At 37.3% G+C, this 12,349-nt stretch overlaps 1 protein-coding gene across 1 annotated transcript; it reads right to left on the reverse strand.

The window, feature by feature from the left end:
• Positions 1-276: 276 nt before the first annotated feature.
• Positions 277-4,476, reverse strand: LOC130718631 (signal peptide peptidase-like 1). Its single transcript, XM_057569248.1, has 4 exons — positions 4,321-4,476; positions 2,911-3,852; positions 1,793-1,993; positions 277-563 (listed from the first exon to the last, which is right to left on the reverse strand). Exons 2-4 carry the CDS (start codon positions 3,706-3,708, stop codon positions 447-449), a joined length of 1,116 nt encoding a protein of 371 aa, XP_057425231.1. The 5' UTR covers positions 3,709-3,852; positions 4,321-4,476; the 3' UTR covers positions 277-446.
• Between the last annotated feature and the right edge of the window lie 7,873 nt (positions 4,477-12,349).

A 12,349-nucleotide genomic window follows, 5' to 3' on the forward strand; every position in this document is an offset into this window, starting at 1 on the left:
GTAACTTTTAATAATAACTCTTATAGTAATTTGAATTTCTTCTTTAGAACTTGGAACACCGGAAGGCAAACAAAAATGCTTCAAAAGCTGGCCTGTAATATTCTAGGCAGTATACCCTAGTCATGGCTGAATGTGGTTGTGCTAGGTCATATCATTATCCCTAAGTTTTTTAGCATATTGAAGGCTAGTGATTCTATACCAATACCTTTTTGTGGTAACGGTAAATGCTTATTCATGCACAATAATTTTACCTTAACCGACCATTATCCCCTAATCTTTCTGAATTGTTAACTTCTTTCCTTAATTTATGAATGTTGTATTAGATAGAAACATCAAGATATAAAGACATGAATATTTAATGTAACTTTTCATGGTGAGTCTCACGGTTAAAGATTCTCAATGAATTTACAACTTTCTGTTCGGGTATTTAACCACCGGTTAATAGACTAAACTTCTATTTCGCGATCCTTATCATTGAGATTTGGCATGTCTCCTTCCCACAACTCAAGTAGCTCCTTTTTTATCCAAGAGATCACAATTACAGGTCCCAAAGTAGAAGGCACCTACACAAACCAAGCACATGAAACATTATTACAGGTAAAAAAATCAGTTATGTTTTGGAACCTAGCTGTACCAGAATTTATTAGAGTAACATTAAATCTATATTCATTATATGCACAAACTTGAACTTAGGCCAACTTATAGGTTTTTTCCCTTTATTTGTACGTATATAACCCTGGGATTTCCTGCTATAAATCAAACAAGATACTAATGTTTATGCCATGGCATTGATCAAGGGAAACAAGCATACCAAATGAGACGGGTTCCTGTGTAAATATCAATATAAGAACATAAATTGAATGAGTAAACGGAGCATGTTCTTAAGAACAGAGCAAGATTAACAATCATGGGATTCAGAACAATCAACAATGGATTGAGTATTGCATGGTTTAAAATTCAACCAAACAATAACTTAGAGAAATAATTGGCTATGTGAATGTAATGTAGCGTGTAGTTTATGCACTGGACCAATAGAAAGTGACATTTTCTGATTTGGGTTCTACAAAATCGATTTTGACAAACTAACTGCAAGTATCAAATGGCTCAGTGAACAAACTCACCATACAACATATTTATCCAAGAATCTCTTCCTACTGAATCAGAAATTGGTAGTAAAAAATGTTCAACAATTTCAATTAATTGCTCCAATGCAAATTGGCCAAATACCAGTCATACGGGTATGGCATACCCACAATTTTATTGCTAATACACCTAGAACTCTAGAAGGGATACAAACCCCACTGACATGAGAGGAGCAGGAATTGTACACAAGGGTCATCAACATCATAACTATATGTACTAGTAAGAAAAGCAAGGGGAGAGAAGCTAAGGAATCAGCTTCTAGGCCAATGACCACTTCAAATAGATAATGGATGGACGAAGTAATCTATAGGCCTCATACAACAAGAATAGGAAGTTGATTTATTTAGACCAATAGAATCATATACCCAAGCAGGACTCAGTAAGTTCAGTTTTGAATAGATAGATGGAAATTCTTCAAGTTGGTATACTGTAAATATAAACTGGAAAGAGAAATAAACTAGTCAATATTACGTAGTTTAAGCAATCACTGTGACTATGTTTATTAATCTGTCATACAAACTAAAGTTTCCAAATGTATAAATAAAATATGACAGTGAGAACATAGGTCCAAATACAAGACACTGTGTTGTCAAGAACAAGTACAGTTGAGAACCTGATATGGTGACAAGAAATGGAAAAAAAGATTTACCAGATAAAGAAGTGCAGGTTGAGGTGAGTGGGTCAAGACACCAGCTGCCAAAGCAGTTACCAGGCCGATGGCATACCCAGGTAGCGCATACCATATGTATTTGTGCCCCTTTGAAGAATATAACTCAAAGAGATTTACTGTATCCCTGCTCTTGCGATAATCAAAGCATAAGACTAAAGCCAGGAGCATGCCTGGGATGGCCTACAAGAGATTAGTAAAAATTATGAAAGACCAACAAATAAAAATGAAATCATGGCTAGCTTTAGGTTGAAAGAGAAATCCAACGATATTTGATAATCAATACAGTGTATCCACACATGATACACAAGGAGCACACCGTAACTATTGCATAACTCACACAACCTAAATTTCAATCCAAATCAAACCATCTTGCAGCATCACAAACCTTTAAAAAAAGAACTGATGAGCGAAAATTTGGAAAAAAAAGGGGCAAAGGGAGGAAGAGGAGAAGGTTACAGTAATAGTTATAAAGAGTGAAGAATAACCTTCTATTCTTCTTTTTCTTTCTAATTGTTTTAGAATAAAATATGGCAGAATATTTCATCACAAAGGTATTTGTAAAATCATAATAATGAAGATGAACATAACCACATAATAAACAAAACACGGTCAAAGAAGTGCACAATGTGTGAATAAATAGCGCTTGACAAATGTAGTTTTGAATATACTTGATTTTGTGAAAGTGGTTTCGCTACATGTGATTAGAAATGAAGTTGACGCTACATGTGATTAGAAATTAAGTTGATCATATTTGGATTTCATCCACTTGAATGCAAAAGCCATATGTCAGTCCCGAATCACTTTGGAAAATTTTGAAAACGTGTTTCCTGACATCTTCAAAAATCACATATCACGTTTTGAATATTGGAAATGTGGTTTGTGTGCTGCAAATGTGCAACCAAACATGCTATTAATATCGGCACAGCCAATGTTAATCAAGCAACAGGCAGCCTTCCATAATTCCAATGATATCGCAAACAGTAAACACAATACAACATTCTCTTCACGTTATAGTAACCAAATGACCAAATGAAAGGAGAAAAGTTAAGGATATGCAATCGTACAGTAACACATATCAGAGAGTAAGAATGGCATACCATGTCACCTAAACCAAGCATCATAAAGTCTGTTGCACTCTCTCCAGGTACAACACCACCCAACAAATTTCTTGGAAAAACAATCTTTACAGGCAACTCCAATTTCTTTGTTATCAATTGCAACCCTGGAAGACTTAAACTATTAGCAACTGTGTGCACAGGATTTGATGCTTGCTGCGTTGCCACTGTTACCATGACATTTGCCCCAAAAAATCTTTCGGAGAAGAAAACCCAGAAAATGTCATACACGAATAGACAAAGAAGGAGCATTGCACAAATCTTGATGTTCGGAAGACGCACATGGCTTACAAATGCAATGCATATAGATATGCCTAACAAATTGTTCAGTATCCAATGACCAGAAACAAGCCAAGCAGCCACTATAAAAGAGCACGTTAACAACAGCATTCCTTGGGTTCGAGTGAAAGATTTTGAGCAACACCGTGAAACATATGGATCCGCTAAACCAAACTGTGACTTCAGATAGGCAACATAAGGAGATAAGCAGAAGAAAAGGGATGACGCAGAAGCAACTGCAGTGAATGCCGTGAGAAGCTGCGAGACCGATGAGAACAAGTAGAACATCAAAAGCAAGCTAACAGAGCTCATCACCGGGATCATCAACGCTTGGGACCTATCCAACGTAATGGACGCTTCAGAGAAGTCACGATTGCGCTCCATTTCTTTCCCATAGTTTAGAGCTCGAAACGCAGACCCAAACGTCACAGCTACAGCCGTTGTGATAAGTGTGACAGGTGCAGGCTCTAGCAAATACAAAAGTTTCCAAAGGGATTCCATCTTACAAAAGGCACACACAACTATCTCAACTCAAACCCAGCTTTCATACATAGAAACACAACTCAACAATTGACTTTGCAACCAAAGTTGCAAAGTTTTATCCTTCTGCGGATGCGAAAAACTAAGCAGTTAAAACCATACAACCTGCATATTAGCAAAGGAAGCTTGTAAGTAAGCACATTAGTTGCAAAACAAATAACAACCAACCCTAATAGAATCCTGTCATTCTATTTTAATTTTTAATCCTACCCATTAAAAAAAAAATCAAACTTTTTCACTCAAGATGCATCATCTATCTGAAGCAAACAAAGCCAGCACAAGAATTTGATACTATTAATTTTGCCCTAAATTTTCAAACTACATAGCAAATTGAACCTAGCATTGCACTTGCACCCAAAATTTCAATCACCATTCATCTTCTTTGTCACAATTACATTGATTAACAGAAGAAACAACGCCCACTGACACCGACATATGATGTAAATGTTGAAAAATTTGAATCGGTGAGTGAAACTTTTTTCTGAAAACCGATCAAGAAGATGAAATGAAAATACGATCTGGAAGAAGAAAGAAGTGGAATTTGGGGGATTAGGGTTTTGGGGAAGGACTAACCTTGGACTATTGGCAGAGATTTCAGAGACCCCTTTGCTTTCTCTCAGTGTTGAAGATGAAGAAACCCACTCCACCTTTCTCAATGTGAAGTGAAGTGAAGTGAAGTGAATGTCAATCTATCTAGATTTTCATTTTCGCCCCAATATTTCTTTTTCTTTCCAAAACTCCCCCTTTAAGAACGCGCTTGCGTGATGCTTGCATCTTTGGAAATCACTAAAAACATTATTAAAAAAATGGTAAAATATATTTATTCACCATGAAAAATGGTTTGTGCATTTAAGGGATGGTCTGGACTCGTTACAGGTTTGGAGTGTGATCGATTTTGTGTTCCCGACAACCTTCTTCACGCTCCAAGATGTTTCGGAGGTATTGCGCGGATTTGAGGGGCTCAGCTTGCTGCTGATTTTATCGACGACTTGAACGATTTGGCAAGCTAGGTATAGAGCTTTGTTTGCTGGTTCTAACCATGAGGCATTTCAGGTGGTGCGTGAAGCTCGATCCCTTTAGGTGTTGGTGGCTCGTGCTCTTCATCGCTCGGCGGCTCCTGCGACAGAGCGTTGGGTTTGATGGATTCCGTCTAGGACGGGTTTCGTTTCGCTCAATATCGATGGCTGCTCTGTTGGGAACCTAGGTCCCTCTGAGTTTGAAGACGCGGTGCGCTCTTCTTAAGGTAATTGGATTTTTGGCTTTTCTGGGTATGCGGGTGTTGGTGATAGCCTTCAAGCGGAGCTTTTGGCAATCCAACGATGTTTGAGTTTGTTTGGGGAGCATGGCTTTAAGAGTGTGGAGTTATTTACTGATTCAATGCTTGTGTTGAGGCTTCTAACTTCTGATCATCCTCTGTTTCATCAGTATGCTTGTATAATTAGTGGCATTAAGAGCCTTCTTCGTCGGAGTTGGGTGGTCTACTGCCACCGTTTGTTTGTGAAGAAAATGTTGTTGCTGATTACTTGGCCAAGCCTGGAGCTTCTACTATGAGCACTGCTTGTTTTTGGGATTCTCCCTTGGCGGGTGTCACGTCTTCTATACACGAGAATGTCCTTGGTGTTGCCTTCTTGAGGCAATAGTTTTCTCTTATGTTTTTTTTTTCTTCTTTCTTTTGCTCCTCCTATCAAAAAATATTTACTCTATTTTTTACATATTTGTATCTACTCAACTTTTTCCCTTTTTACTCTCTCTTCTTTACCAAACGAAGTGTTAGAAATGAGGGAATAAAACATAAATAAATGAGTGATATGATAGAAAGAAAGAAAAATATAGTGAAAAAATCAATAAAAATGAGATATAATTGAAACTAGAGTGTGAATATGTCGAAGTTATTATTGGAGAATGGAGATAACTCACTCTGAGTTATTATTCAAATACATATTTCAAGAAGTGTTCAAAGAAAAAAGGAAGCAAAAGTTTTAAGATGTCGATGTATGAGCAAAGCATAGGCAAGGTGAATGTGTTTGGACTTGCAATAATTAAGATTTGTTCTCCAAAGTGATATGGAACTTATCAATTTTGTGCAGCCCAACCCAAAAGAAGTTAACAGCAACGAAAAATAACAAAAAGTTCAGTCGCTTGCTCACTGGGCTGATTGACAATGGAAGAACGATAGGACTGCTTTCTATATACATAAGATTAAAACTTTCTTGACCAAAATAAAGATTAAAACTTTCATTGACCAAAAAAAAAAAGATTAAAACTTTCAGAAATGTAAAAAAGAAAAATCAATTATGAAACTTAGAATTCCAGAATTCAAAAAAAAAAGTACCAGATTTAGTTTTTAAAAAAATTCAGTTTATGGAAAAGCAATTACACATATGAAACTTTTTTTTGGGTTACAAGAGGAAAAACACATATGAAACTTTAGCTTGTAGTTTTAGATTTTTGTTTTAATTTCAAAACTTTCGGAAGTGTAATTATATTTTAGAAAGTTCAAATTTTGGAATTAATGAAGTATATTTGAAAAGAGGAGATGATTTTAGATATTTTATAAACATATTATATTTTAGAAATTCAAAATGGTCGTGGAACCATGTTTTTACAAGTATGATTCAGTACATGTTTTTGTCAGCATCTCATCACATTGATTCATCGTAGGAAGAAGAAGTAAAGATCAGACATATACTCACTCACATTATCTGCAATATTTTTTTTAGCTACAATATTATCTTCAACCAAAATATTATTCATGCCTATCAACTATCATGATCTAACCTCTCATCCTACAGTTGGCCAACAAAATGGACCTACCATGATTAGATTCCTGAACTATAAAGTTCACAACCTCTTCCCCTGCTTTCCCACACCCTTTTCTCAACAAAGACCATTTAGAGAAAGTGGTTAAGTACCTAAATCTAACTCGTGCTAAATTTCAAATCTCCAATTGACAATCACATTCTCCTAAACCACGCGATAATTTAATTCAAGATTCTCACATTTCACCTAAATTAGGAAATCAAATGAACCAAAAATAATAACAAAAGACTATCGAGGGTTTGGCATTATTCTTTGGTGGCTTTGGTGTTGGCACAACATGTTTATTTTTTATGATATGTCGTGGACTGTGGAGTATATTATACAACAAGCGTCTTCAATTGCGGAATGTGATGAGTTATTGAGCCTTCCTAGTTCCTACCATCTCAGCTTCTCCTCACTCCCACAAGTTACTTTGGTCTTTTTCAAGTGGTTCTCTAGTTAAGCTTAACACATATGAGAACTATAATTTAGCAAGCATCTTCTTGATTTTGGTGGCCTTCTTCGCAATGTTTCTACTTCTTAGCTTAGGTGGCTTTTCAGGCTCCTTCAACTGGTCTTGTCCTCTCTCAGCTGAGCTATTGCCATCAAACATATTCTTGTTCTATCTTGAGAGTTGGGTTTTCGACACACAGTTGTGAGAGTGACTCGCTTGATACTATTAGGATATGTTGGAGTCTTATAGTTTGACTTCGCATTTGAGAGCCTAGCTTATTAGTGTTGATATTTGTACTCGTCTGCTTTCGGCATGTTGTGCGAAAGGCTAAATATGTGTACATATATACTGGTTTCATGGTCTTCGAAATTGATCTTTACCCCTGACAGAACAGACATCGCTCTTGCTTCACTTGCTTCAAACTGATGTTGTTGTGTTGTTGTTGTTGTTGTTTAGTTGTGTTTCCTTGACTATAATAAAATCATTAAGCCACTCCATGTTACCAAAATTAATGATCTCATATTATTAAAATATTAAGAAAAGTTATGAACTCTCTAACTAACAAAAAAAAAAACAAGAGAAAAATTAATAGTAGTTAGCCATAGATAGCTTAAAGAATGAACGACAAGACAACAAAAGCACCAAAACCACTCTGCTTTTATTGGAACAGCTTCCACCCATTCAATCTTTTAACAAGTTTCTTTGGTGTTTATAAACATGTTGGTATTTTTTCAGGAGAACTAATGTAGTTTATAAACTTGATAGAATTTGAATTGTGAAAATGGATGTGTAAGGCCCAAGTTTTAACGCTTTGGATAAGTGAATAAAATAAAAGAGTTTATTTGATTAAGATAAATTTGTGAAGGAAAAAGGGTCAGGAAAAGTCCAAGAATTTATCGAAAAACCGATAAGAGTTATAGCACGACTAACATACGCTTAATCCTAGGTCAAAGGTATTAGTGAATAGTTAATTTACGCTTTAGGACACGATGGAAACTAATTCCAAAAATCCTCAGAGAAATGTTAGAACTTCTCTTTTCCGTCCTTAAACAATCATTTCGATGCGAAATCCTGGAAAGTACGAACGTCAAATTCCAATTCTCGGAAGTTTGCCGAAACGGAATCCCTGATAGTTCGAGAAAACCTAAGATCGACAGACGATGAAGACTTTTTCTATTCGGAGCTGCAAAAGAAGATTCCACCCGCGCTCTCCTACTTCTCTCATCATTCCTAATCTTTCTTCAGAAGGAAGTTTTCTCATCCGACGATCACTGCAAAAAGTAGTTTTTCGGGATAAACCGACTTACACCGACTTATGCCGATTTTGGATCTTTTGGTTTAATTCCAAGAATCCTGTTTTGAGTTCTGGAATTCTGTCGCCAGAACCTATCTTAGAATGCGCAGAGGAACGCGCAGGAGAAATCGGAATCGCAAAAAAATCATTTTTCCGTTTTTTTCCAAAACCTATAAATAGCTTGAAAATTAGATTTTTTGAGAAAAAACCCATTTTCCCCCACCCCCAAAACCGCGAGTTCCTAGAGAGAGAGAGAGATCCGGATCTTCGTCGTTTCTTGCCCGTTTGCTTCACCGATCGTCACTAATCGAAGACCTCGAGGTAGGTACTCTATACTCTCCTTCGAATCGTTGTTTCTGTCCATTTCTCCTGCGACTTTCTGAGTTCAAAATTTTGAGGTTTTTGAAAAACTGTTCAAATCAGCTGATTTCAGCGTCTAAACTTCTTCCCTGCATGCTCCTGAGCGTGTTCTGCGGATTAGATTTTGTCAAATGTCGACGAAATGCCGCCGGGATCAATTTCTACCCTAAATACCCATTTTTCGGCAAAGTCGCAACCTTTACGCTCTAATCTATCGACCTGGCTTAGTGCTAGTAGGATTTGTCGTCATAAACGTCGTTGTGGACGTCCCCATCCAATTTGTTTTTCAAAAATCCAATTTTGAAATTCTGAGCTAAAAATAATGACCAAACTACCCCTATATCAGTTTTCGATCCGAAAATTTTTCCGAGCCTAGAATCGTCTTAGTTACGGCTTATGTTAACCTAGGAACCAAGTTTGATCGAAGAAAAATCGACCCTCCCAATTAAGGAAAGTGGCCGAGAGCTATACCAAGGGGGGAGGAAATCCGACTTTTTCGAAAACTTGTCTTAACGCGTTAGATTGTCGTACCAAGGAGGTAGTAGTGTACTGTGTAACCCTAGGACTCCTTGATTGCTGAGTTTCTGACTCTTGGTGTTGATTTCTGTGATTTTTGCTTTAAGGTTCGTTTGAGGAATTCGAAGGACTTGAGGAGGAAGATTGTGAAGGAAAGACCAAGGAGCGAGCTGGAAAACCAACAGGTGAGGGCTACTCTCTGAATTACTAGATAATACTTTAGGTGTCGACAAGTTCGACTTGATTTATGTGTTATGCACTTAATTGCTAAATGTCTGAATTGTTCTCTGAGGCTTCGGCCGACCTTGTTGAGTATTTGATGCCATGATATTGTGTGCTAAATGATTCACATGCTATGTGCTACATGGTTAACTTAGGATGTGTTGGAATATGCTGTTTATGCTTTTGACTGAGCTGTTTTATTTATGCTATTCCACTTATACATGAGATTCTGAGGAGTGAGGATTACGGGCAGGTCATGCCAAATTTTTATGAGATTTTGAGAGAGTTTTAAAGGACGAACGGAGTTCGGACCTTGTTATGTTTTAATGGATCGAGACCTTCTCAGGGAATTATTTGAGATTATGGGATCTCTAAAAACTCTTAGGAAGTATTATAAGATTAAAATGAAAACTATTTTATCACGGAAAACTCATAAGACATTAATCAATTTCTAAATCCTTTGAACAATAATGATACCCTTAGATAAGAGCTTAGAGCCTGAATATTAGTTTGGGAAATATGAGAAGTGTCGTCGAGTCCAAGTCTTGAGGAAACTTACAAGTTTCCGAGTATGCTTATACTTTTTCGCTCGATGAGCAGTTTAATGTTTGGCTATCTAAAGTTTAGCCGGAGACTATAAGTTTCCAAGTACTTCGGTACCTTTTCGCTCGATGAGCAGTTTATTGATTGGCTATCTAAAGTTTAGCCGGGAACCATGAATTCCAAAGTACATTCTTCTTCTTTTGATTAATTCATTTTGTCGCAGAATCGACGTTTGCCTTAGGGTAGGCTTTTTAGAGACAATAAGTTAGCTAGAACACGTGACGACGTGTCGAGTGAGGTCGGAGACGTTGTTTGGCTAATCACTTGCATTCATGCACTCATTTTGAGGTTAATACACGGCGGATTACCGGACCTCGGTGGATTCCAAAATGGTCATAAGACCCGGATTTCCATATTTAGGACACTACGGTGGTCCTCAGTAGCAGACGGAATGGCAGACCTACGGGTTCACTGCTGATCTGACTACTTTTGTGTGGTGTAAGAGACGCCCGAGCGGAATGGTCCCACTTTGGCCGGTGTTAGGGCTGACTCGATGGTGTCCATCCTTCTTCCGGAATGCATTTTGTTACCCAGCATTGCATTTCATGCAACATACATGCTGACTTAGTTGCTGAGTGTGATTGGTACCTGTTTATCCTACTTGAGGCATGCTAATTGTTATTATGATCTTTATATTCATTGTGATATATACAACCCTAGGATGTTATCCCTAAACGTATAAGCCTGAGAGGCTAAATAATTATTACCCTATATATCTGGTTTTATTATTTATATAATTCTTTGGAGTTGACCCTCGCGTCTTCTGTGTGTGTTTGGGCGGACTACGCCATTGTCAGTTGAGTATGGCGGACCGGTTCACGATGGTTCACCCTTCAGGGGAAACTAGGTTGAAGAAGCTTGATCAGGAGGACTACGGTTCAGGGGTGGTCGACCCCGCTGGCCACCGAGCGACTTACTCGAGATGGGATTAGTGTAGGAGTAGTGTCGATGCTCTGACCGTCGTGCTTCAGTTTTGGGGACAGGGTAGTTTCCTACCGGTAGTTTCCTACCGGTAGTTTTTGTGTGGTTTCCTATGGAGATCACAGAGAGCTGGTTGGATTTAGGGGGTCTTTTCTTAGGCCGCTGGGCCAACTTGTTCTCAGATTTTGAGGTTTAGTGTTGCGGACACAGTATTTTTACCTTGGTTTGTACTTTTGCCTACGGGTGTTACTCTCTTTTACTTTCCGTCACTGGAGGTTTACTCGTGACGTGGTTTACAACTTACAGTGGGGGCTGTAATCATATTGTATATTAGTTCTGTTATCTTCGTTTTAGAGTTTCATCTCTTTCTGTCTTTACTTACATTATCGAAAAAAAATAATTCATCTTTTTCCGCTTAAGTTATTTCTTTGGTTACTAAAGTGACGCCACCGAAATCGGGGTGTTACAGGATGCCTTTTTATTTGTTACACTCTATTAACAAGGGAGTATACGTTTATACTAGGATTAAAAAAATCCTTTCCTCAACTAGTTGATACTATTCCAGGTAAGAAATAGCAAATTATATGAAGTAATTACAAATCGAAAGAGATGATTTTGAGTGAAGATTTGCTCAGATTGGCAAGACACGTTTCATGTTATAGTGAGGATTTGATGCAATGAAATCTCCTCAGATTTTTACTCCATACATATGATCACAATTCATCCTTCTTGTTGTAAATAAGACCGATTTTCCTCCCTTACTGCATGTTTATCAGGTTTTAGGCTCCACATGCTTGCAGCTTTGAGACCATTCACTATATACTCAGCAAGAGGGGGTATGTTCATAAATTCATGTTTTGCTCATTGCCAAAGTGAATCGCAAGATACATGGTTTGGGGATGATTCACCAAGAGTAAACAACAAGGTACCCATTTATAGTATGTGGAATGTTTATGATTTCAATCTTGCTCAATAAAATCAATGAAATAAGAAAAGTGACTTCAGATAATTAATAAAATCTATAAGATAAGAAAAGGAGTTTGTTTGAATTATAAAAAAAAAAATAACACTCTAAGATCTATGAACTGTGTCAATGTGCTAGTCTTATATTGTTTGATTTTCATCCTAGCCTAGCAATTTTCCTAGTAGCTACATGGTTAAACTGCTCTATCTTTTACAGACTATTGCAAAAGCAGTTGGTGATTGGTATTTCAGCAGAAACAAAACCAAGGAAATAGATTGTGCATATCCATGCGATACAACTTGTCATAATCTTATACCATGACCTCAGGTAATGCCTTAAAAACGATTCTTAGTGTCTGGGATATCATGGTGAATTTATAGCCTATTGGTCTGACTCAATATGAAATGCAGGTAAAGATTCACAGGGATTTTTCATACAAAGCAATATCAATACACAATGAATACTAGGC

The sequence above is a fragment of the Lotus japonicus genome, chromosome 5, assembly GCF_012489685.1.
Source record: "Lotus japonicus ecotype B-129 chromosome 5, LjGifu_v1.2".
NCBI classification, from domain to species: Eukaryota; Viridiplantae; Streptophyta; class Magnoliopsida; order Fabales; family Fabaceae; genus Lotus; species Lotus japonicus.

What these genes read in the sequence shown, in the direction of transcription:
- LOC130718631 (XM_057569248.1), bottom strand. Translation starts at nt 3,708, where the DNA reads ATGGAATCCCTTTGGAAACTTTTGTATTTGCTAGAGCCTGCACCTGTC. An exon ending in TGCTTGGTTTAGGTGACATG is followed by an intron (nt 1,994 to 2,910) that starts GTATGCCATTCT and finishes AATCTCTTGTAG; the next exon opens with GCCATCCCAGGCATGCTCCT. An exon ending in AACCTGCACTTCTTTATCTG is followed by an intron (nt 564 to 1,792) that starts GTAAATCTTTTT and finishes TGGTTTGTGTAG; the next exon opens with GTGCCTTCTACTTTGGGACC.